The sequence below is a fragment of the Hesperophylax consimilis genome, chromosome 9 (genome assembly GCF_061612785.1).
Source record: "Hesperophylax consimilis isolate HC1 chromosome 9, BYU_Hcon_1.0, whole genome shotgun sequence".
NCBI classification, from domain to species: Eukaryota; Metazoa; Arthropoda; class Insecta; order Trichoptera; family Limnephilidae; genus Hesperophylax; species Hesperophylax consimilis.
The window spans coordinates 25,246,763-25,273,788 of NC_142844.1; the positions used below are offsets into that span (position 1 = coordinate 25,246,763).

General features: G+C 35.3%; 3 protein-coding genes across 3 annotated transcripts in view; 1 reads left to right on the forward strand and 2 right to left on the reverse strand.

Annotated features, from left to right (window-relative positions):
• The window catches only part of LOC149421096 (cGMP-dependent 3',5'-cyclic phosphodiesterase-like), a 33,389-nt gene extending 32,522 nt beyond the window's left edge, over positions 1–867 (reverse strand). The window contains exons 1-2 of the mRNA XM_089635807.1: positions 621–867; positions 83–199 (exon numbers count right to left, since the gene is read on the reverse strand). Coding sequence (XP_089491933.1) covers positions 83–199; positions 621–770 — 267 coding nt within the window. The 5' untranslated portion in view covers positions 771–867. The remainder of the gene's footprint in view (positions 1–82; positions 200–620) is intronic.
• Positions 868–5,178: 4,311 nt separating this feature from the next.
• LOC149421097 (serine/arginine-rich splicing factor x16-like) lies at positions 5,179–8,687 on the reverse strand. Its single transcript, XM_089635374.1, has 4 exons — positions 8,590–8,687; positions 8,201–8,384; positions 7,523–7,773; positions 5,179–6,244 (listed from the first exon to the last, which is right to left on the reverse strand). Exons 2-4 carry the CDS (start codon positions 8,378–8,380, stop codon positions 6,049–6,051), a joined length of 627 nt encoding a protein of 208 aa, XP_089491500.1. The 5' UTR covers positions 8,381–8,384; positions 8,590–8,687; the 3' UTR covers positions 5,179–6,048.
• Positions 8,688–9,011: 324 nt separating this feature from the next.
• Rab3-GAP (Rab3 GTPase activating protein) lies at positions 9,012–24,265 on the forward strand. Its single transcript, XM_089635375.1, has 9 exons — positions 9,012–9,185; positions 9,452–9,663; positions 12,951–13,200; positions 14,537–14,705; positions 15,411–15,551; positions 19,266–19,512; positions 19,751–22,240; positions 22,327–22,524; positions 22,611–24,265. Exons 1-9 carry the CDS (start codon positions 9,104–9,106, stop codon positions 22,782–22,784), a joined length of 3,963 nt encoding a protein of 1,320 aa, XP_089491501.1. The 5' UTR covers positions 9,012–9,103; the 3' UTR covers positions 22,785–24,265.
• Positions 24,266–27,026: the final 2,761 nt, after the last annotated feature.

Genomic DNA, 27,026 nt, shown 5'->3' on the forward strand with positions numbered 1-27,026 from the left:
AGGAATAAGGGTATTTAAATAATGCAGAAAACTCTAAGTAGAAAGATTATTTTCAAATACTATTCATTATAACAATACTCACTGATAAGCGTAGCGGATTATTAAGTGATTTGTTCCCGATGGCTTGAATGATTGCTTCTTCCGTTGCCTTCAGTATTGTCATCAGAAAACATGTTTTGGCTCCGGTGCGCTCTTGAAGCTAGACAAAAATTCAGCTAGTCGTTATTCAGTGATTCATAAATAAATCATTTCATTGATTCTGAGAATAAAAGATGTACATTCATTCACTATATATATATTTTTTAAATCTAGTAAAAATATTTAGATAAATATCAAACCTAATCAAGGATTTCATTGTTTATCAAAGATAAAAACAATACTAGGAAATTAAAGATTCGACAATTATACGAATTTGTATTTACCTGCTGTTAATATATTTATACAAAAAAGTAACACGGACATAAAGAAAATATTATTTCAGTCGGCCGCGGAAAGTCAAATACTTAATATTTAGTCGTTAGGTACATCAAATTTCATAACCGGTTAAAAAAAAATTCTAATAAATTATAAGGATAAGAATGCAAATATTTTACAATATTATTGAAGTATTGTATATTTACATATATATTTATCTTCGTCTGCAGTTCCGCTGAGCTTCTTTCCACTAATGAGCTGCATAATCCTAAAATTTGTCCAGGATCGCTAACTTCGAGACGTTTATCACTTGGAAAATGTTTTTCTGTACTATCCAAGGAATCGTTTTCATTCATATTTCACAGAGGTAATCATTAAAAATTACCAACACATTTACCACTGAAAAACTTCACACACTCGCACACCATCGATCCCTCCGAACATTTCGACGATTTTCACATCGACTTTTCTCTTTTCTGACATTTTCATTTCATTTCAATGTTTACTTGTTTCATAGCGAGTTTTAAAAAATAAACAGCTGTTCGTGCATTTGACGTGATGGTCTGGTTCATTTGGTGGTACATTTTTTATGGGGCAGATTGTTTCAAAATTATTAAATTAATATCGTCAAGCCGGGAGAACACGAGCTATTTTTGTCACTGAGCCTAGCTCAAAATCCATTGTGCTATAAACACGGAAGAAAGAACCTTCCCTCCTCCGTGCCCCGTGGGTAAGGGTGGCGACGCGATAATAGGTCAACTTTTTTCAAAATTTATTTGAATACTCGCAGTGACAAAAATTGCTTGGCCTAATTCTGTCCGTACAGTAGGTCAAATAATTTTATACAAAAAAAAACAGTATAAATATTTTAAAGCCCTAAAATGAAGTCGGAAACTTTACGACATAAGTGAAGAAGCCGTGCACAAAAATATGCGATGCGCGGCCCGGGTGTGTTGGACAGTCCAATATATTTTAATTATTTCTGATTATAACGTAATACTAAATTCTAAGATGTTTCTATAGGAATCTCTCAGGGAGTTACTAATTCACTGTCTAGAAAAATAAAATCTGGTGCTTACCACTAATTTTACAGTTGAAAAACGTTTTGTAAAATTTTCAAACCACTTACGTAAAATATTTTAATGGTAAGGTACTGTTTTTATTAAACTAAACTTTTGTTGAATCACTCTAAAAATTTATATAACTGATCATTTAATTAAAATGAGAGCCTCGAACAAACTCCCATTATTAGTCTTGTGACCTCTTAAACAAAAGGTTGTTGCTATTCATGAGTATACAAACGAAATAACTATATGAACAGCCTGTCAAAGAATGTTCACAGGATCTAATTCAGTGAAACCACGCGCATTGTTATATCCAGTATCGTATCTTCATGGTATCTTCACTCTATTCAATGGGAATAAATGATTTTCGCATCAACTAGTGAAAATAACTTTAAAAATATTAAAATAATCTTTTTTATTGGTTTTTCATTCTGGGGCCTTGTAGCTTTTAGCCACTGCCCAGGAAAAAGATAGAAACTGCTACTTAGCTGTAAATGAAAATCTGCATTGATATAAATATTGTATTATGTGCCTCTCAAAACTACAGCTTTAGGATGGCGACACATTACGCTACATGCATCAAAGAATTTTATATAACACATACAGACCTGTCACCAGGGGCATTTAACTAAGCTTTGGCCTCGAAACTCATTTGAAACCGCCACGCCCACCTCAAAATTCTTATAGAAAACGAATAATATGGCTAAAAGCTCAGATCTCATTGGTGAGAACAGAAGGATTGGTTTGATCTCTCGCTCTCTACCGTAATGACTCGTGTAACAGAAAGAGATGACGGAATTTTGACGTTTGACAATTTCAAATCATTCAAACAAAATGACAGTGGTTTATTTATACACGCGGGTTGTCATTTTCTGCCGAAATACTATCATTTCCGTCGAAAATATTGCGTGTTAAAGTTGTTCGTGATAAAAATACAATATAAGCCAGTATAGTGTTAGCGAGTTACAAACATATTATATTCAACCTACCTACGTAAGTTCAAGTTTAAAGTGAATTAACAGTTTTAGGTTATTCGTTCGGTTTTTTGAACAATGCTTCATACTTGACATTATGTCTTCCTCCACAACGTATAAATGTTATTTATTATATCGATAAACTTATTCATGTTATTGATTAGTGTTATCCTGTATTATCTTATTGTTTTGGTGAAATTAAAGATTTTTAAACATATGTAACCATGAGTTCATGAGGCTGAAAAATGTCGGAATTCTTCGTCATACTGTCGGACAATCATGTTTTGGAAATTTTCTTCAGTGTTTTTGCAAATTTCTTGTCATTTTGGGTTTCTTCTTCTCAGATTTACAAGTTTCATCTCAAGGAAATGCACTGTAAAAGTTTATTTTCTTAGTCAGATGAACCTTGCCCTTGGAAGACATTTCGACATTTTTCTGCTTCAAGGACATTTTTATTTTTAAAATATTTTTTTTGGGCTAGTGAATTAATGGAGTAGGCCGAGAGCAATTATATTGTCTATGGTTGCATCTTACTTTTAGATGACCTTGGGTTTTTTCTATCTTGTCTACTGCTCTTTTCCGCACGGTAGGTACTGCTTGTATATCTGTGGTTAAGTACTGTATAATTCTGTTGTATACAAAAAGCCCGAAGATATCGATCTAGAGAGTGGTATATTTATGCCTGTCACACCCGACAGATATGTTAAGTGTGGGCGTGGCGACGATGACCTGCTAGCCAGGCGATATTTGAAAATGATGCCAGGGGGTTAGATCAATTTAAGGAGCTCCGTGATCATGCGACTGTCAAGGTAACAAATCCCACGCAAAGAAATGATATTCCGCAGCAGTTACCCAATTGATCTGACTCCCTCTCCTGAGGAAGATTATAGCGCAGTGTGACACCTCTACATATAGTATGCATAAGCCACTCCCAAATAAGCATTTTTTATTTATTTATTTGTTATTTATTCATTCATTGATGTGTGTAACACCCTAGGCTAAACACTTGATGCGTATTGCATAAATTCTCCACCCTCAGCGACCGAGAAATTTTTAAAATTTTCATCATCGAAGTGTTAGGGCCCGTTCCCAATTCCGTTTTCATATCGGAGGCGGGTCCCGTTTTAAAAACGGATGCCCTAGCGGCTGTTCACACTTGTCCGACACGATTTGAAAACGGATCCGACATTTTTTGTCAGATGGATCGCCAGCGCAGCGCGTCCGTTTTCAAATTGAACAAATAAGAATAATATTTAAGTATGAACAAATACTTGAACATATAATACAAAAACAACTTGTTGATTTTATAGAAAAATGGAATATATTATGTGAAGAACAGTGTGGATTTAGAAATAACCAATCTTGTGAAATGGCTCTCAATCTAGTTCTGGAGGACTGGAAACAAGACTCAGATAAAAATAAATGTGATCGCGGTTTTCCTGGACTTTCAGAGGGCTTTTGAAACGATAGATAGAGATATAATTATTAAAAAACTAAATCTAAAAATGGAATAAAAGGAAAGGCATTGAAACGGTTCAAGGATTATTTAAGTAATAGATATCAAACCACAAAAGTGGGTGAGACAATATCCGAACCAGTAAAGATTACATTGGGAGTACCACAAGGGTCGGTTCTCAGACCTATTCTTTTTATAATGTACATTAATGATATGGTAAAAGTATTGAAACATTGTAAAATAAAATTATTTGCAGACGACGCACTGATATATATAACAGGAGAAGATTATGAACTCATAATGAACCATATAAATGAAGACCTACATAATATATCAATATGGCTGAAGAAAAATAAACTTAAATTGAATGTAAACAAAACAAAATTCATGAACATTGGAAAACGAGTAACGCAAACAAAAAAAGACATATTGATAGACGGTGAAGTATTGAAAGAAGTATTTGAAATGAAATATTTGGGGGTAATAATTGACTCCAAATTAACTTTGGCTCAAAATGCAAAACAAATTATTAAAAAGATTGCCAAAAAAATCTCACTGTTGGGAAGAATAAGAAGATTCCTTAACAAAGTTTCCAGTAAAAATGTGTACAACGCAATTATCGTACCACACATAAATTACTGTAGTAGCATCCTATTCTTATCCAACGACGGTTTAATGAAACAAATGACAATTCTACAAAATAGAGCAATGAGAACCATATTGAAGAAAAATAGATACACAAAAATTAGGAACATGTTGAAGGAGTTAAATATCTTGTCATTTAAACAAATTATTTACTTTAATACCATATTTTTAATCTACAAGATAATCAATGGCCATACGTCTAGTGAATTCCTAAGAAAAATTGATAAACTACAGAACAAACACACACATGAGACGAGGAAAAGAAATGAATTGAGACACCCCTTCAGGGATAAAACACAGAGTCAAAAGTCATTGATATACGGAGCGTTGAAGATATTTGGAGAGCTACCAGAAGAAATAAAATCAGAAGAAAACTTAAAAACATTTAAAATTAAATTAAGAAAATATGTTATTGATTCATTTTAAATGTGTTACTATAATTATAATGTGTATATAAGGATTGTATTAGGACATAGATAACTATGTACCTACTTAAAATACCACAATAAACAATAAAACGGGACCCGCCTCCGATTTGAAAACGGAAGTGGGAATGGGCCCTTAGGGCCCCAACAACAAGTTTAGTCATTCTTATACAGAATTCTGAACAAGAATAAAACGCAGGTGAATTAAAAAATTGGTTTATTTCACGAAAAACATTTTACAAATGGTGTTTTTTACATGGTACAAGAATATTGATAACATCAAAAAATATAAGTTATGTTTGAAGTTTTCAAAGATGGTGTGAAATATCAATATTAAGATGTTAAAAGAAAACATTGTAAGAAACACCATTTTGTCTGAATCTTAAATAATAAAGTTTACTCTGCCGGCATTCTGCGAGCAGTGAAGATCATTCTATTGCTCCATCTATTTATTTATTTTTTCAATATATTTTATACAACAAATATAATTCAAGCTCTCACAGCAATCGTCTTAATAATGAATTACCTTTTGACCATTATAAAATTAAGTTTTAATCTAAACTTAACCCATCATATTCAAAAATATAATTCAATATATCATTGAGATAGTAAAACTTAATCCAACGCTAAGCCGGGGGGCTTACACATGGTTGAATAATAGTTTAACATGCAGTCAGGTTATACAATTATAAGAGGCGTGTGACCATTATAATAATGTTTGGTTTCATCACACTAAACTTAGTGTAAGAGGGTCGACAATAATTCAATGCGATCCAATTGAAAAAATCATGACTACAGTTCTTCAACAGGGTCGGGGAATTGTGGGATAGGGGGCAACTAGTGGTCCTTCAAACCTTTAATCAACTCAAGACACCTAATTCAAAGTAAACAAAATAAGACTACTAGTTGTTAATAGTAAAAAATGAAGGGTGAATAACAAAATAGAAAGAGGACGCACTACAAAAAATACTACAATATTCATAAGAGATTTTGTGAATCATTCATGTTATTATTTCAGATTTAAGCCAAAGGTTGGTGGTGTTGTGGGGGAGGTGGACAGGGAAGGGCATCTAGTCGGCCCCCCCTCCGTTGGTATTGGCCACAGGGGCAGTGGCGGGGGAGGCGGAGCGGGGGGAGCGGGTACGGGTGCGGCGGGGAGAGCGGGAGCGCCGGGGGGAGCGGGAGCGCGAGCGGGTCACGGTGCGGCTGCGGGTTCGGCGGGAGCGAGACCGAGAGCGGGACCTGGAGCGAGACTTGGAGCGGGACCTGCAATGCCAGAACAGAATAAACAGTTATAAAACAGCCGTACTAAACTGTCAAAATATATTTATATAATGTAGCCAAAATCAATTTTAGGTGTGTCTTAATCAACAATCATTCGCGTAGAAGCTCTAACTGTTACGAAAGTGAATAAAATTCTAGAATTGATGGTGATTAATATTCATTCACGTTTATATCTTAATTATTGAATTGTTATAAAAAATACATAATATACATATATTATATTATAAACCTTTCTACTTTTCAATTTAAAGAAACAATACACTAAATAGATGTTTATAGCAGTACTCGATAATGGATATATATATATGTAATGTCGGGAAGCGTGTGTGACGATCCTCAGTGGTATCTGTGGTTTGTCGAATTATTACTATTCTATTATACACATACATAGATATAAATTAATAATAATAATGAATATTTGTTTAGAGTAGAAAAGTCAACAGAATGAACACAAACAGAGGAGCGTAGTTCTCTCGGCGGCAGTTTGCAGATAAAAGGGAAAGTATCATTGAAGTAAAGATAGAAGCGTGGCTCTGTAAAAATGACATTAGTAAATAATGTTGTATTTGGTAAACGTACATAACTCACGTAACAGTGTGCGCGTCTCATAAAGCGAAAGATCGGCGATCGTGATCGGATGGAGAAGAGGAGCTAAGTAGGAAGCCTTGGAGCTATATCTGTCTCGGCTTACTCTCACACTGACTGTGGCCGGGTAGAGAAGGAAGGGAAAACCTCTGGTGGAGGTGCGCAGAGAGGCTACGAGGCTCAACTACCGGCCAGTACAAGCACTGATACAGTGGGGAACATTAACCTATAAAACATAGCACCACCAAGTTAAATATGTTTGCTGCATGCAAGTGCATGTCATGTCATGGGCCCCTGCAGTGTTCTCACGTTATAAGCATAGATACTCTTCAGATATTCCTCAGAGTTATGGGGGCAGACTTGACTGTTTATTTTCATTTAAACTTATGTATCTAACAATTTCCGATAACTTAACCAACAACTACAAAAAGACTTCTTATTCTAAGTAAAATTTAGCACAAAATATTAAATGGATATCGGAAGACTATAAAACTGCACATTAAAAACTTTTGGCTTCATTTTAAAAAGCAATTTTATAGTCATTTTATTAGTTGAACCGAGATTTGGGTGATAGAAGGTTGTAGGCTTCAACCATGGGCTCTAACTAGACAGGAGAACACTGCTTGGGGATGAGCGAGTGAGGGGAGTGAAGGGTTAAAAGGGGGGTCATAATACCTCCTGCGCCCGCCACGCCTGTTCAGACGGGTACAGTCACGGGCATAGTGGCCACGGTCTCCACACTCGTAGCAGCGGTCGTCAGGGTGGAAGGGGCGCGCAGAGCGGGAGGAGCGCGGGGGCGGGCCGCGGAAGCCCCGGCCACCGCCGCCGCCGCCACCTCCCCCACCACCCCCTCCGCCGCTCTTGCCATTGGACATCTCCACACGGGCACGGCGCCCACAGATGGTGCGCCCATCGAGACCCCTCACCTATCAAGTGAAAAATACTAAAGTGCTCTATTACAACAACTAGCAGATTAAAACATATTGACAGTTCATATATAATTATTATAAAAGACCACCAATGTTTCCAAAAATAACATTCATGAAGGGTCACTAAACAAAATGATACCATGGTAATGTTCAAATTTACAGAGTTAAAAACTGAAGTAAATTTATAAAAGAAGTCAACATATACCAAAATTGGGAATGTTTACCTTTCTTATCTATTGGTTGGCAACTGTAAATAGCTCACTAATTAAAATTACATTTGTATGAATAAAAGGCCGGTACATAGATCTCGATCAGAGAGTGACGTTCTGGGCGCCGGTTTTTATGGCCGAGTTGATTGATTTTATATAACAGATTTATGGAACAGTGCTGGTAAACGTTTACATGCGACTTATTAAGTACTTACCGCGTCTTCTGCATCCCTAGCATCTTCAAATTCTACAAATGCAAACCCCGGAGGATTACGTGCTACCCAAACGTTCCTCAATGGGCCGTAATAGCCGAAGGCGTCTTCTAGTTCGGGTTTGCTGGCATTATTACCCAAATCTCCGACGTATAACTTACACTCTGACCCGTAGCGGGCCATAATGCTGAAAAAAAATGAGAATAATGCTTTAATTGTATACAAAACTTATTTATTGAACTCAGCAGTAACGGCCACACAATAAAGACGTAAAATGGCGGCAGACGACAAATTTGCTTCTTTCCGGTGAAACTTGAAATTCAAAGCACTAATTCTTATAATGGGATGCTAAAGCTAGTATACACAATGATTTAGACATCAATTAAACATACGTGTAGGAAGATTCCTTTTGCAATCACTGAATCACGAAAACATGCGAAATTTCAAGAACGAGAACTGAAACAGCAAGCCACCATAAACAATATTTATTTTATGAAAGTATAGAATTTGGCAAACGCCGGAAAATGGCTAAAACAACCATAAACAACTTCTGCGGTTTTTTAAATTATTAAATGCTATCCTTAAACGTGCACACGAGAATAGTCTCTATTTTCCTCTATCCTAAGACTAGTTATCATTTATCAAAAACAAATTGTTTCTAATGCACTTCTATGCAGAGAAATCGACTTTATTAGCTTTTTTAACAGGCTATATTTTTGAGCTTGTGATTTTTTTTTATGGCTGTTGAAAAATCGAATTATGTGTAGCCTAGCCGTTGGTCATATGGGTTTTGACCAGTTTTGACTTTTGACGTCTATGTCAAAAAAAGTTTTTGTGTTTCGATAACAAAGAATAAAAATTATATTTCGAATCGTTAAATATGATAAACTTATAGAAAACGCCATAATGTTTTGTCAGGTCAAAGCATTTTCTAAATGTAAGGATATTGAGACAGTCAAACAAACTCTTTTCCTTTCTGACAGATATGGTAAGTTCAATATTTATTAATTTGCGTAAAAAATATGGTGAATATAAAACTAAAGATATTGGTTTATCGCATTACACATGAAATCCATAAAACTCTCAAATTTAGTTATGCATTTTTACAAGTTCATTTGCTCTCTTGCCATTATTATTGCGATGTAAACAAAAGTTGAAGTCAACAACGGTTCACTAAGATTGTCTGTTGGTTGTGTGCAATTAATCATAAAATAATTTGAATAGTAATAACATTGATTACATAATTATTTGCAGGAGACAACTGGCTGAGTGAATGTCAAGTGAGCCTATCCCCATGCGGCTCGGTACTGGTTTTTGGTAGACAGGACCGGCTGTCTATCCTGTGCACACAGTGGGATAGCTCCTCAGGCTCCACTACCTTCGTCAGCTCCTGGAGTGGAACTTTGCCTGGTGAGGCCACGGCGCTTCTGGCTCTGCCCATCTCCTCGTGTGGGCAATCTTCTCAGGTTAGCCATCTTATCTGAAATAATCTGCGATAGTGAATGTTTTTTGGACAAATTAAATAAAAAGTTCAAGAGATACCTTATCAAATACAATTCTCTGGTGAACCAACCATTTTTCTTCATTTTATGTTAATAATAATATTTATTTTGTTCAAATTTTTCAATGATCTGTTCCGATCTCTCATTTCGGAGCACCTCCGAAATCTTCACTGGCTGAAGTGTCCTGAAAGGATCCAGTACAAGCTATGCTGGATGGTGTTTAAAGCTATCAACGAAATGGCGCCACCGTATATTACTGAGCTATGCATTCCGGAAAATACTGGTCTAAGGCAGTCAAGTCTTAGATCAGGGACATCATCTGCAATTGGAAGGTCGAAAGAGCCTAAGCGAAATCCGAACACTAAGTTTGGTGATCGTGCATTCGGAGTATCCGGCCCTAAGGCTTGGAATAAACTTCCTATGGAATTGAGATGTATAACCAGCCCAACAGAATTTAGATCCAAACTAAAAACTCACTTTTTCAGACACTCATTTCCATAAATCCGTCATTCTATCCAAATATTTCTTTTTTTTATTCCGTTATTGTTACATTATCTAGCGATTCCGTTCATTCAATTTTTCTATTGACTTGCCTACCAATGGACAATGGACAATATCAGTGGGAACATAACAAGTCAATCGGTTTAATTGTTGGCAGATGAATCATCTAAATGCGTTTAAGATTGACGATTGATTTTATTCATTAATTTCATTCATTTAACATATATATCCAGCTAACAATAAAAACACCCTAATATAATGGAACTTCCTTCTTCTTCTGGCGTTAGTAAGATTAGATTGTTAATATTAATTTTAGTTGTAAGTTGTTAAATATGTAAATACTCGTATATATGTCGTTAAGATAGTAGTTATAGGCCTTAGTCGTAAGTCACTAGATATAAGTCTTAGAGATAAGTCAGTAGTTCTAGTATTATTTAAGAAATATATTTGTACAGCGTCCTTGAGGTGATTTCTCACGAAAACGGCGCTATATAAATTAGCCAAATATTATTATTATTACTCTGACTCTTAATTATATTAAAATACATTCCGAGATTTGACCCTTTGTGTGCTGACTCTGAATTTTCGTGGTGCCCCAGTTAATTCTATTTTCCTAATAACTAGTTTTTTGCAAAATGATGTTTTTGTAAATTTTTTTTGCAATTTACTATTTATTATTATTTTGAAATAACACAAATTTATCACACTAAATTTACTTGTGCACGCCGGGATTTAAACCCGCAACCTCCAGCTTGGTAGTCAAAAGCCTTACTCCTCCACCACGGAACCGTCTTCAAATGTCAACTGTCAAAATAAATCCTGAAGTGTAGTGGACCGAAATGGAGTGGAATATGAGTTAATACATTCACAAAGACACAGAAAATGGAGTGGAATATGAGTTATTACATTCACAAAGACACAGAAAAACGCAGCAAACGAATTTTTGTTCAATCTAATGCTAGCTAAGTTCTCCATCGTAACACAAGCAACATTTTCTGAAAAGTGTGAAATTCTTTTTTCATAGTCCTATGTCCTCAATGTGCATCGTTTGGTACCTAGCTGGGGCCCCCTCCGAGTTTGGGGCCCTAAATAATATTTGATATATTAATTTCCGAGTCCTGTATCCTTAATGTGTACCATTTTGACAGCATTCCAAAAGCTGACATAATATGGTTTAAGGAACTTATTTCCTATCGGGGCTTCCTGTGTGGAGTTAATGTTAAAGAAAAAATTATTCGTTCCCCTCCTCCCCATTTAGAGTCCGGCCCTGACAGAGACAATGCATTACTTCTATATCTGGCACTAAATTCGCCAAATTTATTTCATACACAAACGTAAAGTAGTCGCGCATGCCAACAATATTATTGTGATGAGGTGTTATGTTTCTTTATTTTAATTTATTGTAGGTACCTTTCATTATTTGTATAGCGCCGTTTTCTTAACAAAAGCACTGCTATTCGTCGGGCCCAAGGACCGATGATTTATACCTCCCGAAACCTCTCGGTGGCCCTGTCTATGGGCCTGAGTTCAGGGGCTCATGCCCTGCGTGCCCATAGTATATAATTAATTATCTGGCATTCGTTCTACATGTCCAGCCCATTGCAGGATTTGAGACCTATAATATATAATATTAAGAATTTAATACCTATATATAATACCCACATAATCTATTCCAATAATATTTAAACCAGTAGTTCTTTCTAGTAATATGACATTAATTATCTGGCATTATTTCTACATGTTCAGCCCATTGCAGGATTTGGGACCCACATAATCTATTCCAATAATAAACAATTTTAAACCAGTAGTTCTTTCTAGTAATATGACATTAATTATCTGGCATTATTTCTACATGTTCAGCCCATTGCAGGATTTGGGACCCACATAATCTATTCCAATAATAAACAATTTTAAACCAGTAGTTCTTTCTAGTAATATGACATTAATTATCTGGCATTATTTCTACATGTTCAGCCCATTGCAGGATTTGGGACCCACATAATCTATTCCAATAATAAACAATTTTAAACCAGTAGTTCTTTCTAGTAATATGACATTAATTATCTGTCATTATTTCTACATGTTCAGCCCATTGCAGGATTTGGGACCCACATAATCTATTCCAATAATAAACTATTTTAAACCAGTAGTTCTTTCTAGTAATATGACATTAATTATCTGGCATTATTTCTACATGTTCAGCCCATTGCAGGATTTGGGACCCACATAATCTATTCCAGTAATAAACAATTTTAAACTAGTAGTTCTTTCTGGTAATATGACATTAATTATCTGGTATTATTTCTACATGTTCAGCCCATTGCAGGATTTGGGACCCACATAATCTATTCCAATAATAAACAATTTCAAACCAGTAGTTCTTTCTAGTAATATGACATTAATCATCTGGCATTATTTCTACATGTTCAGCCCATTGCAGGATTTGGGACCCACATAATCTATTCCAGTAATAAACAATTTTCAAGTAGTAGTTCTTTGAACAGTAGAGGAAGACCTCGCAACCAAAAAAATGTGTTTCTAATTTTCTCGTTTCTAATCAACGTTAAAATTTCCTCTGAAATCTTAATATTTGTAAGTAGGTGCTTTAATACCTACGTACTTAATTATCAACCATTTATTATTTTATGTAACATTTTTTTTGTGATTTTATTGACTTTCAAAAATGATTTGAATGTATCAATGCTGTCCGCCACCATATAATTCAAATGTTTAAGAAACTGACCATTTAGGTGTACTCGGACTGGGTGTGCATCGCTGTGGGCTTCCGTTCGGGCGATGTAGGCTTCTACACAGAGCAGGGTCAGCTGCTGCTCTCGGAGAAGCTGGAAGACTCACCGGTGCTGAGCATCAAGTGCTACACGGGGCGTTATGGCAACGAGTCTGACGAACTGTCGGTGGTGTACGGCAAGGCCATCTGCCGCCTCGCCAGCTCAAACCTGCTGCAGCTGCTGTGCTATGCGAGGGTCCAGCTGGCTAGAGGTTAACTATTCTTTTATCAATTATCAAAAACAATACCAATAATTTTCAATAAAATATGATTAATGACAGTATTTTAAATTGGTTTCGGTCGCTCGATAGGGTATTTTCACTTTTTTTAATAGTTGTTGAATAAATTTCAAAGTGGCAAGCAAAAAGGACGTCAATTGTAATGCTTTCGATTTTGTACTTTTAGTACTAAACTGTCACGCATCGCATAAGGTCATGTGCTATCGTGTAAATTGCCTTAAAAATGTGCCAAAATGCACTTGTTGACGAGAAAGTGTTTTAATTACTCGGCAAACACTAGTAAAAGCCAAGGAATAACATTTCTTTTTTAAATACATGTAATAACTTTTCGATTATTATAAATAATTCAGTTGTTTCCCGCCCAAAGATTTTATGCGTCATAGAGAAAATGCAAGGCCGACTAGTATATGTCTGGGCACGCAACAACCAAATTACAAAGTCAGTGCTTTCGCCAACTAAACTTCACTGTTTAAAATAGCCCAATCGCTCGGTTTATTTAAATGCTTGCGGTAAAACAACATACAAATCAGCAGTAACAACGAGTATGAACAACAATTGCAGCCATTTGCTAACTGTCGTGGCTCTATTACGGCGCCACGGCACTGACTTGATCACTTGACACCTCAAAATCATGTAACTCTAGTCGGCCTTTAGGTAATATTTGACGCAACTTTTGAATACAAAAAATGCTGCTCGGTCCTATCGTTTATTTCGTTCACACACATTTTTTTGAATGCCTATTTTTGTCATACATGAACAAAGTTTCAATTAAGAATTTACTGGAAACATAAGAGTGTTTATCACTTGCCACATTTTATCTTGATTTCCTGAGAAAAACAAGTCTGGATATATTGTAATGTTGTTGGGAAATACTGGGATGCACGTTTTTCCATTTCCCCCATGTAAATAGTTGTTTCTTGTAGTAAAACACAATTCTACAATTTTACCTATATTTTCTGTAATGATTTAAAATATGCCATTCTTTCGTTATTTGTTCGTGCATTTGGCCAAAGCAGTAATTTGACAATGTGTATCCTTTTTGAGCTTAAATTCCTCTTATACTAATAAATTTATCTGTAAAAATAAATCAATTAGAACATGGAACAGTCATGACTGCGTTTTGGTGAAAGACATTATTCCACACAGTTTTGGGAAAGAAACTTAAAGGCCTTAGTATAAGCAAAACGGTCATGTTGTTAATGTCATTGAGGTTTCAACAACTAGGCCTATTTTTGCTTGCCAAAGGGCCTTTCTCCAAAACACTGGATATATGTAATTTGTGAAGTAACCACTGTGAATTTCCCAGCAGAACAGGCCGGAGGGGTGAAGGAAGGACTGGACGGCAACACGGTCCTGACTAAGAAGTTTGGTTTCAATAGTTACAACCTGATCAACGATGCCTCCATCGTTGGTCTTGATCAGACCAATACTTTCGACTACCTCGCTAATGCCAGTATACACGATGGGTTCTACACCAGGTTTGTAAAAACATTAAAACAAGTACAACAAAAAATTGTCATCTCCCTAAAGAAATGTATTTTTTATCTCTACGTGCATAATGTGCATTTACATCTGGAACCCACGTTACAATATTTGTATACAAGCTATTATAGAATAGAATACAAAATAAATTCTTATGCTGTCTAATCTTTAAAAGGGGTATTCTATTAACTACAACACTAATGATCTGAATATGCTTAAAGAGTCAGATAGAAGATTTTCGCTGACTTGGTTTTTCTATATAAAATTCCATGGACGGGTTTTGAACAATTCGTCATTTTCAATGTTGATTTTCAAATTCTATGAAGGTTCTATTCAGGTTCTGTTGTGATTTCAGTTTTTTTAAGCAACTGGTTAGTATTGAAATAATAAAATAACTTGATAAAACCTTCACAGAACTTGCAAATCAACTTAGAAGTTTGATGAATTGTTCAAATTCCGTGAAACAACCCTTCCTAAAGGGGGGTGGTTTCATAAAATTTGAACAACTCATCAAATTTCAAAGTTAATATTCAAGTTCTGTGAAAGTCCTATTCATGTTCTGTTACCATTCAAGTTCTGTTAAACAACTGACCCAAGGTGAAATAATAACAGAACTTGTATAAAAGAAGAAAAAAAACCATAATTTTTACTATTTCTTTGTAAAAATGACCTGTAAATAAATTAAATTAATAATTTTACAGATCTCTCCGTTCGGTGGCGCCGCACAACACTGTAGTGGTGGGTGTGGGGGACCCCTACATTGGCTTCCACCATGCCCTGGAAGGTGGAACGGCCCAACCCTTACTGACTGAGGTGGCCAGAGCAGCTGCCAATAAGATCATGTAAGTCTATTTTATTTTTTTAAATGAATGACAAACATTCCAGTATTTTAACTCCGCCTACTTACATCATTATAAGCGGAATATGTGTAATAATAATACAGTCGAATTTGGTTATAACGATCACGGCAATAGCGAGTTCACGGCTATATTGAGCAATTACAAAACTATATTTTAGCTCAGGCTTATCTTCATATAATTGTTGACTGTTATAACTTATATTTATTTAATAAATTTTCATATTCCGTCTAGATCAACCTGACAATCTGATTTATTTTATTTACCCTCGTGTAGAACAAACATTCGAAAAAATTCCCCAATTCCTCGTATATGTGCACAATATAATACAAAATTTTACAGCATTGACATTTTTGGTAATAACCTAAAGAAATATCGATATGAAGTAATGCATACGATCGATTATTAATATGAGAGTATGGAATATATCGGGAGCATCTCCTATCCTCTTCCTATTTTCCTCTTCCTCTCCCCTTCCTTTAACACCAAATTAATTTTAAGATATTAAAACATCATTTCCAATGATCTTTAGCATTAGAAACTTTTGTGGCTTGACTTCTGTTAACTTGTATATTTATATCTATCATTGTATATTATGTAAAAGCTGTTTGTTTCTTAGAAATAAATAAATAGATAAATAAATAAATTAATAACGAGGTCGATTCACTGATATTATAAATTTATCAACACAATTTCTGAACGCATAATTTAATTTAATTTTAACGCATAATTTCTGAAGTTGCGTCTGAAAAAATGGTTGGGAATTATTCTCGAAGTAAGTAGTAACAAACAAAGGGGCGGCAATTTCCTATTTCATTAGGGACGGATTCATATTATTATGGCACTACCTGTGCAATTGTCGACTATGTGAACCATTGCTATCCATCGGGCACTATGTAAAATTGTCATAAAATCTTCGAAAGTCATGCGAAATTTGAGCTTCACAATTTTGTTCCCCTTTTACGTCTTCTTTTGTATTACAACTCATCGTCAATTTTATTTTAAAAACTAATAAATAAGTTTATACTCTGCATGGAGTAAATTTATAATAGTGATGCACAATTTTTTTCAGCAGAGGGGCCGGTTTGTCTATTTTTCAAACAGGCTGCGACCTACAAGTGGATTTTTTTTGTTTTCGTTGAGAGGGAGGAGGTTGACAGCGAAATTCAAGAGTTAACGTTTCTGTTGAATTTTGTGTTATGCAAACAGGTTCTTCTAATTTGGTTCCATTTAGGAAATAATTTTAAAGCATAAATTGACAAAAACTCTACAAAATATGTTCTCACCTAGGGTTTTTCAAAAATTACCCCAAACCACGGATGGAGCCACGGGTTGTGCATTACTGGTTTGTGACAAGTATTTTTTTACAGCCGAAAACCAAAACAATCCTGCAAGCTCGTTATTTGTGACTAGTCCGATTTTACAGGAGGTAGGTAATAATAATAATAGTTGGTTAATTTATATGGCGCCCCAAGGGCGCTGTACAAATATATTTAAGGTACAGTATGTTTAAGCAAGTGATCAAAAAGATAGACAATTTAGTGATATTTTTCTTGTAAGCCTTTAACCAAGTGATGATAGTTTTGAGAAAGAGAAAAGTTTTGAAATTGAGAAGCATGAAAGCGAAATCTTTAAAACAATCATTGATAATAAATTTGATTAACCTTTCCCTTACTGTGCTTAATAAATCCACGCGTTCCGGTGCTGTGTAGTCAATACACATCTCAAAATAAGCGATTTAATATCGGAAAAATATAAATATTCATAGCTAATCGCTTATGTTTATTATATTTTATATCTAAAGTGATAATAATTGTAATTTAATTGCTGAAAACATGAAAAAACCATCCGCAGATGCTAAAAAAAAGTGCGAGGGGTCCACATCTAACGACAGTCCCCGACCGAATGGCTGGCGGCTGGCACACACACAGCTATGCGGTCGTAGGTATCGATGGTCTGAAACAAAATACAACTGCGGACGAGTGGATTTCTCATGTTTCTATGAATACCTAAAATCTGAACCCAGAATTTATTATGTTTACAGAGTTATTAAAGTTATTAGAAGCAATGTGTAGTAAATACACACCACAGATGAGGAAAGGTTATAAGTGTATTTTTCCATTTTTTTTTAATAAGTAATACTTACTCGCATTTTGAAAATATACTGTATTTTTGCGAATATTTAAGAGTGCAGGTAGTTAGGTACATAAGACTTTTAAAAAATCAATTTTGGAAATAAAGATTAATGGCTATAAAAAGCAAATTTCGTCGGTCCCCTCGTACTCATTATAACTATGTTTGACTGTAATAATAATTGAATAATTTGTATAGCACTGTTTTCGTGAGAAACGCTAACAACTTAATTAATGCATTTAATCTATTCCTATCACTTAGACTTATAACTTATTACTAGTGACTTATAGTAGTGAATCACAAACATTCCAGGGTTACAAATAATTTGACAGTATTTCAATTCCTCCTACTTACATCATTATAAGTGGAATATGTGTAATATCACTAGCTGAGGATTGAATCTGCGATGTCCCGGAACTCGTCACATTTTTCCAAACTAGTACTAACTGGTTAAGTTTTTCATTTCTTTTAACACACATCATGCGGGCGAAAACAAGGGTCCTATTTGGGAAAATGAATTTTGTTTTTAAACAACTATATCATTGAAAATAATACATATATATTTGAATGATTTTTTTTTTACATAGTACTCACCACACCCCAACTATAAAATTATTATCTGAAATTAAAACCTACTTTTGTAAAACGACTCCATAAACTGAAATTAATGTCAATGTTGAGCCATTTAGTGTTGTTTTATTTGTAACAAATTTACATATTTTATTACACTACATTTTTTTTTTCTAATTTTGCATGAATCATTACAAAAAGAAACTTCCACATCTTAGCTGCGATAAGTCTAAGGATGTATTACTTGTTCTACAGATTTAAATATAGTTTCCTTTTGATGAAATATTCTACCACACAAAAGACAAGAATTTGAAGATGAATTTTTAATCACATTTTTAAATACATATACATATAGTTGGAACCCTTTCAAAGAGATTGATATAAAATTATCAGACAGCAATGCCTTTCAAGTAGGACCGGCGTAAATGTTAGAACCACCCTTCCCGACGAAAGTGTGTTAACCTTTCCGGGAGTATGGACGCTAATGAACGACGGTACACACTTTCGCCAAAGGAATATGGACGGCTATGGACGACAGGGGTCGCATATTCATATACGATGCACATTCTGTAAATATGCATCGTATTACATAGAGTCATTTACAACTTTGACAAATTCAAATTGACAGCCCTGCCAGCATTGCCACTATTAAATTCCATGTACTGACTTCCCAGTCAGTGTACTGTGTTCCCACACAAGAAAAAATATAACATTTTTCTGCAACACATATACAACCAACTATCAGACACACTCACTAAGCAAATAGCATGTATGCTCAGAACATCAAGTTTTGGGGTGCTATGTATTGATATATGTACTACTCCATTTATAGAATTAAGTGATTACTCTTATATTTGATTCCTACAAATTACAGTAGCATTGTTAGTATTGTTTTACTTTCTATTTAATTTTGTGTTAGTGTTACATGTTTTAATAATATTTTTTCATATTTAGTTAATCAGTTTATAGTTTATCTTTAATTTTTTTATTTTTCAGGGGCTGGTTTGGAGGTGGTCGCCCTGAGCCCGCGGTCAACATGCCCCCGGTGGCCAGCGACCACTTATTGCCTGCACTGGAGCTCCGGGACCCACCTCGCCGTGGTCTGCAAGCCCTCGCCTCGCCCGACCGCCGCCTGCTGCTACTGCACGACTCCCTTGGCCGCCTGGGGCTGATGGATGTACGAAGGGGCACCGTTGTGCGCCTGTTCAAGGGATACAGAGATGGACAGTGCGGATTTTTGGAGGTGCTTTTTTAAATTATATGAACTCTTCCTTATAGATTGCAGAAGTGAAAATTTATTTTTCATAAATGACGCATGTAACAGACGGGGTGGTTACACTGGAGCTCTCAGTGGCAATACTATATTGAGCCTTAATCATTTCTACATGTTGTTGTTGTTTTTTTTGTAATCTGTTTTATTTAGGTTTTGACTCACATAATATTGTCATTTTGTTAAAAACCATAAAATTTGTTTTTTGTAGGTTCATGAAAAAACTCACAAACGCAGAGGGGCAGGCAGGCGCGCATTGTTTCTCGTCTTGTACATTGGCAAACGTGGGCAGCTGGAGGTGTGGCCACTGCGGGGGCCTCGCATTGCCGCCTTCTCCGCTGCTCAGCACGGCCGTCTGCTCTACTCCGCCTACGGGTCCCTGCAACAAGGGAACCACCGAACCAGGAACGCTCATCCCTCTTTAGCCCTCATCGACCCCGATGGACAAATCAAGCAAGTCTCTATTCCCTTCCATTTTGCTTTGAGTAATGAAAACTCTGACCGAGCCAGAGATGTTCACTTGGTCAGAAGATTACGACTTTTAATTAAAGAAAAAGAGTGCGACTACGAACAATTGAAAAAGGAAGTCATTAACACAGTTAAAGAATTAAAAACTTCAGATATCAAGATTCACTGCATCGAGATGATGGCCGCAAGTAGAAACGTTCCACCAGGGATCTTACTAATTTACATCAATTGCTTACAAGTAGCGAAATTGGAGGATGAAGTCTCTATGGAAACTACCAAGTTAAAAGTTCTTGTTAATAATCTGAATGCACTTGTGAGACTATTTATGTATGTAAATAATATTGCTTTTGAAGATGTAAATTTAGAAGAAATGAATGAAAGAAAATTAGTTTTGAACAACTCAAGTGAAACTCAAACTGATGACGATTCGCAGGAAGTGAAAGAAATAGCTGAAAGTGAAGACCCCAAGGAAGAGGCCGAAACCTCACTTATCACAGAAAAAGAATTGTTGAACTTTCAACACCTTTTGAATCTTGCTGCCTCCGCCCAACAGAAACGTGGTATCCATTCAAAAGTAACATTTATAGATGATAAAAGGTCATTGCATTCCGATTTTCTCGTTCCATTTGATATCTCGGCTGATGAATGTAATCTCAAAATTAAAGATAACGCTACACGTGAGTCTCTGTGTTTTGTCGCTCAGCAAATATTTGACCCGTGTGTAGATGGAAACTGCGATTGGAAAAGCTTGTGGAAAACATGTTCCGCATGGAAAACTTTCATACCATCTGATTTATGTAAACTTCTCTTTCTTTATTGGATGGAAATACCTATCAATGATATTAGTTTTTTGAGAATGGAAAGTTTTGGAAAGATACTATTAGAAATTTGCGCTATCAAAGGTTTTGATAATATTTACGTGGGATATAGCGAAACGTCCCTTTGGTGGCAATCCATCAGAAACTTGCTGGTGGATGCTCCCTGTCCTTTTAGGAGCATGGTGACGGCTCAGATTTGTCGGGCCGTTGCTCAGAAGATAGAGAGAGATGTGGAAAGTAATCAAAACACCCTAGATGACAATGCTTGGGTTAGTCTCAGCAAAGATAATGCTCAGTGGGGTCTGCTTATCGGCAAATTAGACGATATTTCACTTCTAAGCATCATACTATCACAGACCCTAGAACCAGTCAACAAGATACCCAAACTCCTTATTGAATTGCCTGAAATCAACTTGAAGTACATTTATAGCAGCGGCAAGGGATCCATATCTGAATTAACAGCAAAGTGGCTTTGTTCCGCCGGGGTGGATCCTAAAGATATTATCGAAACCAGTTCGGAAAATAAAGAGGACACTAAATTACCCCCAAAGGGACTGAAGAGTTTCCAAGTTGATACGCCAAAAATCAATGACATTTCTCAAAAAGATACAATGTCATTCCACGCTAAGTTAAATCTTTTGAAAAATCAGTTCCCATTCAGTTTGAACACTGATAGTCTTATTATTAACATGTGTTGGGAATATTCAAAATATTGGGTCAAACATATGGACGAACTGACATATTTGAAGACCATGGTTTACTGTTTGAAGAGTGTCAAACAAGTACCGATGCGGTGCGGAATTTCATCTTTAATTTGGTCCACACACTTGATCCATTCTTTTGAATCAGCGTACAAACTTATAAGTAAAGTGGGGAAGTTACCGAGAGAGAAACTGTGCCAACAAAACATTGGTCTCTCTGATAGTCAGTTGCTCAAATATTTGGAAATAGCTTATGATTTCTTTGACGTATTTCTATGCAGCGCTCTGTCGAGTGGAGAGAGCGAAGAGATTATTCTTAAATTTGAACCTATTTGGGAAGAGAGCAGCTTGGCTTTGACTGAACTGACTTTAGCCAATTCTAAAGTGAATATAGATGTACTTCAAGTACACTACCAACTTTGTGCCGCAATCTACTATCAGGCATATTTAGGAACTAATTACTGGAAGCATTTGAATTATCTATTCGACATGGAGAGTCAGAGATGTGTGTTTGGCCCCTTGAAGGCAGATTCTCACGTGTTTGTGGGTCACCAGTCCATCGACAGCCGAGTGACGAGCCAACGCCACCAGTTCCTGGGACGGCTGGTCAACAAATGTGCAGAACTTCCCGCGGAACAAGATGTATGGATTGAAAGGGTGCATGACCTAGCCAGGATATGGAGGGTCGATAGTGATCACGTCCGACGAATCTACGTAAGTGTCTCCAGAAAAGTACATTAATTTATTATTCTTATATGCCAAGTATGTATGTGTTTATAGTCCTCTGCTTTACATTTCAGGTGTCTCGCTTGTATGGTCAGGGTTTGGACGGTTTGGCTGAAGACGCTTTAGCTTCCGTGACAGATGCTCAGCCTCTATTGAAGCTGTTGGTGCCGCTGGCTGGACGGAGACTGAGAAACTTCATGGCGGGCATTACCAACAAGGGGGAAGTGCTTGCTATTCTACCCACCCTCACAACTTCCTACATACAATCTCTTGTAAGTATACATCTATACTTGTAACCCAGAGAGGTCTGTGTGAATGTTTCCATGTAGTTCCTAGTATTTACTATTACCTCTTGCAGGAAGAAGTCAACAATGAGATGAATGTGATTACAACCTTGAAGCCAACTCGCAACCTCCTGGAGGCCATCATCGCAAGGGGAGGTTACGACAGCAGTTCTCCTCTCCTGAAGACAGCCAACATGCTGCTGGATTCATGCACCACCATTCAACAACACCTCGGGATTGGAAAATAACAACTCTCTTCTAACGTGCAATTGTTATTATTTCATTTTATGACAAACTGTGGATCCAACCTTACCTCCTTGCTGGTCCAAACTCAACATTGATACCGAATGATCAAGCTGTGTTCCAAATTGACTAATTTATATTTCTAATGAAAATGTTTAAAATCATTAATCTGTCAATTCACTTGCTCGCTAGATTTCATTTGGAATTATGAACCTTTGTTTGTAAACAAAACTGCTACAGCCTAATGGCTTAATCATTTTTAGGATAAGTTTATAATATCAGAAATACATAATCAAGATTAGAATTGGCAGCATCAAATAATTAAATCATTTTTCGTAATTTATTGCATTTTTCATCTAGTAGAATTTCAAACATAAAAATATCATGTGTAATCAATCAATTCTTCTAAATAATTTTCTTCGTTATCTCTTTGAATTTATCAAAACATTTACTGCATTTAAGTGTAACCCTTTGGGGTTGTCCATATATTAAGACACACACTTTATTCCCTACTTCCCCTTGTAACAATATGTGCTTACAGGACATTCTTAGACCCTTCCTCAAATTACATAATGCTGGACCCATCCCTCCCCTCTCCTACTTTTTTTACGTTGAAAAGATGATGTATCGTAAAATTTGTTTGTTTACGAACAGGAGTATCATATCACTTTATTCCCTCCACTTTTATCGCGCATAGTTATGTAAGCATCCACTCCCCCTTACTACGTGACGTATTTGATGAACAGCCTCTCTTATGTCATTTTATTCGTAATGAAGCTTACTATTGCATTATCTACAATTCTAAAAGAAAATTATTCTGTTGCTTAACCTCTCAGAAAAGGACTTTTATTTACTTTGTGTTCCTTTGCGAACTGTCAAAACGCGGAAATTTTTGTGTTATTCACGAGTTTTGTTAAAAGCTCCATAACTCACGTTTTGGGAAACGTAGCCTCATTCTAAAAAATGTTTTGGAAAGATTATGAAATTCACTATCGTATTGTTTTGTTATACGTAAATATTTGCGTTTCTAAATATACATTTTCTGAAAACGTCAAAAATATGTAAAAATCGCTGACCATTATTTCAAAGCTGTGAAAAATGTACTTTTTTCTGAGTATCATAAAGAAATAACACTTTATATATTGAAGAAATATAATTAAAAACTATTGGTCACCTCAAAATATTAACCGTCCAAACTAAAATATTTTTAATAAATTATTTAAAAACGCAATAAATTACGAACGAACAAGCTGACAGATTCAATCGACTCAGAAAATGCACCTCTAGATTCCATAGATATTTTTGAATGCAGACGCGTAGCGTTATTCATTATCGATACTCTGTTTTTTAAATCATGGCAATCCGTATACTAGTGATGGAAATAAATCGATTTTTGTAAAATCTCGCGCGCTTACGTGAAAAGACGTACTAATGTCTTGACCGCTATTATCATATTTACGTCTTTTGACGTTCTAATGTTCCGAGTGGTTAAACTTTAAACTTTACTGTACGTGGGGAGTGAGTTTCTTTGTTGTTCATTTTTCTTAAATATGATTATAGATTAACTAAAAATAATCCTATATTTTGAATAAAAACGTCGTCGACATCAATCCACGCAAATAAACTGATAATGAGTTTTAGTAGAATATATTTTGATTAAATATGGCGGTGTATGAATTTTAGTTGCTGCCGCGCCATTACGGCCATAATCTTCCAAGCATTTTTTCGTTTCGCCGCACCATTTCGGCCATACTCGTGCAGAAGTTAAGATAAAATTATTGATTTAGTTCAGAGTGAACAGAATAAAGTTTCTAATGCGTAATTATTATTATTAGTAGAGACCCGGCCTAAAAAAGACAGAATAGAACTAAATTTGTATAGAAAATTGGTTGAACTTAGAGTGATTTAAATTTGCCAAGACTAACAACATGGATTATTATTTTTCACCACTTTCTGTTCTGCTACCCAAGAAGAGTGTTATCAATAACAAACTAATGTATATCAAAATTATTATATTATATGTTTAAGTCCATTCTAATCATTACAATTTGTGCAATATGGGTTTCCTTTGTTTTAATGTGAAAAAAATCTATAATTTCTTCTAACACAGCAAACTTATTTTGTGGCACCATTTTAATTGAAATTAATAAAATACTTCGTTTTTACCACTTTTATTGTTTATTACCAACACGTTTCATGAGCAACGCTCACTTCTTCACGGTTTTTTGTTTTTGTTTCTGTCTATTTACACCATTGTTTATGTCTATTATTTATAATTAGTTTTATTAAAAACCCTGAAGAAGTGAGCGTTGCTCATGAAACATGTTGGTAATAAACAATAAAAGTGGTAAAAACGAAGTATTTTATTAATTTCAATCAAAATCTATAATATTCCTTAACCTTTAGTATACGACCAACTACAATAGCAGTTCATTGAAATCAAGACTACCTTCAGGTGCACTGCAATGTGCAGTGTATAGAGCTATGTTTTAGAAGTTTTGAACGCATTTCAATATTATTCATGAAAATTCCTAGACATGTCAATTGCCTATCAATTATTTCAAATATAATTTTCATCATTATATTTGGCTTTAAAATATTTACAAAATATTGGACGTCTTCTAAGGGTTAACAAATTCATGAAAAAGGCGAAACAATATAATATATATTATGTGGCTATATAAATTAACTTGTTTTTTTTTGTTACATATTTGCTTTGCAACAAAAAAATGAGTTACACAATATAATTGTATCAACAGGATGAAGAGAAAATGTTATATTATATTATGCCTCTAAATTGCACATATATTATTGGTTTGAGTCATTACTACATATTTAGAACATATTATGCCAGCAGAAGTTCAAAAAGTTAACATGTCGAATACCTTAAATATGTCTGATTCTGCAGAAAATCAGTGGAAGTTCTCGATGGTGGGAACTGATATTTTTTATGTGTGTACTTGGAAAATACATAATTTCTCAAACAAAAATGTTTTTGAACAAGTCATATTTAAACACAAAATACCCGAAACTTACCTAACTTTCTTGAACTAAAACACACCGTCCAATAATTCATCAGAAGGGGTTTTAAAAGTGTGTTCCTGGGCTCTTAAAATCCACATACATATGCGCATGCGTGTTATCATGGAATGCGTATGATCGAGAAAGAAATGAACTGAATGTACCCAAATGCTTAAAGGGATACACCCGTTTATACAGTTGCTAAAGCACTTTGAACATGGTTAGTAAGCACCGTGACACATCCGTGTGCGAAGCAGTTTGTTTCTTGGCAGCTGTTAAAAGTTCGAACTTAAAAATGTCTGAAGAATTCATTCATATTGATAAAGACAGTGTTTCTGCTAATGTTTTTTCTTCGTTTAGTAAGTTTAGAGAATATCTGGATATCCCCATTTGCCTTCGGTAACGGACCACCACTACAAGAATTACTAATATATTCTGTAATATCTGTGTAAAATATATTACAGAATATTTAATTCAAAACTAGTTTTTTTGGCACTGATGGCAGCTTTCATCAATCAAAACTGAAAAATTGCTAAGTTACCTACGCTCAAGGACGGGTTGTTTTTACAGAATTTTTTATTTTATTTTATTTTTATTTTTTATTTTATTATATTATATGAGTTTGAACAATTCATCAAATTTCAAAGCTGATTTTCAAGTTCTGTGAATTGTTCAACATCTGTGAAACAACCTGTCCTTAGAGAAGGTTACCCATTTGCACTTCACAATCAATTTCTCACTGAGCATTTGCATAATGCGCAATAAATGTTATCTGACTAAAACATTTAAGTAGTTAATGAACATAAGTTGTATGCTTTTGTACTTGATGCAAATACAAACATGTCTTATTTTAGATGATAATATGTTTAAACCATTTTTCTTTTGTTTATTACACATTTGTGAATACATACATAACTATTTAGACCGACATAAAACAATGTTAGTTACTTTGTCAGTACTACATATATAACATTTAGCCAAGATAAATCCACACAAATAGACGAACACGGTGTACAGTAGTCCCAGAGAGAGATTGTATGTCATAAGCAATTGACCTCTTCCTTCTCACACATCTTGCATGAAAATGAAAAAGACGGAAGATACTAGAACAATGATGTCACCTCTCTCTGGATCTACTATAAATTTGTGTACTCAGTGGCGTAGTCAGCTGAGATTATGTGTTTTAGTCGTATTTAAACTTAGCGATTGCTCAGTTTGATTGATGA

Excerpts from the sequence above, each read along its gene's own strand:
- Rab3-GAP (XM_089635375.1), top strand. The coding sequence starts at position 9,104 with ATGTTTTGTCAGGTCAAAGCATTTTCTAAATGTAAGGATATTGAGACA. Across the intron at positions 9,186-9,451 it reads TTTCCTTTCTGACAGATATG|GAGACAACTGGCTGAGTGAA; the intron begins GTAAGTTCAATA and ends AATTATTTGCAG. Across the intron at positions 14,706-15,410 it reads CACGATGGGTTCTACACCAG|ATCTCTCCGTTCGGTGGCGC; the intron begins GTTTGTAAAAAC and ends ATAATTTTACAG.
- LOC149421097 (XM_089635374.1), bottom strand. The coding sequence starts at position 8,380 with ATGGCCCGCTACGGGTCAGAGTGTAAGTTATACGTCGGAGATTTGGGT. Across the intron at positions 7,774-8,200 it reads CTAGGGATGCAGAAGACGCG|GTGAGGGGTCTCGATGGGCG; the intron begins GTAAGTACTTAA and ends TTCACTTGATAG. Across the intron at positions 6,245-7,522 it reads AGGCGTGGCGGGCGCAGGAG|GTCCCGCTCCAAGTCTCGCT; the intron begins GTATTATGACCC and ends CTGGCATTGCAG.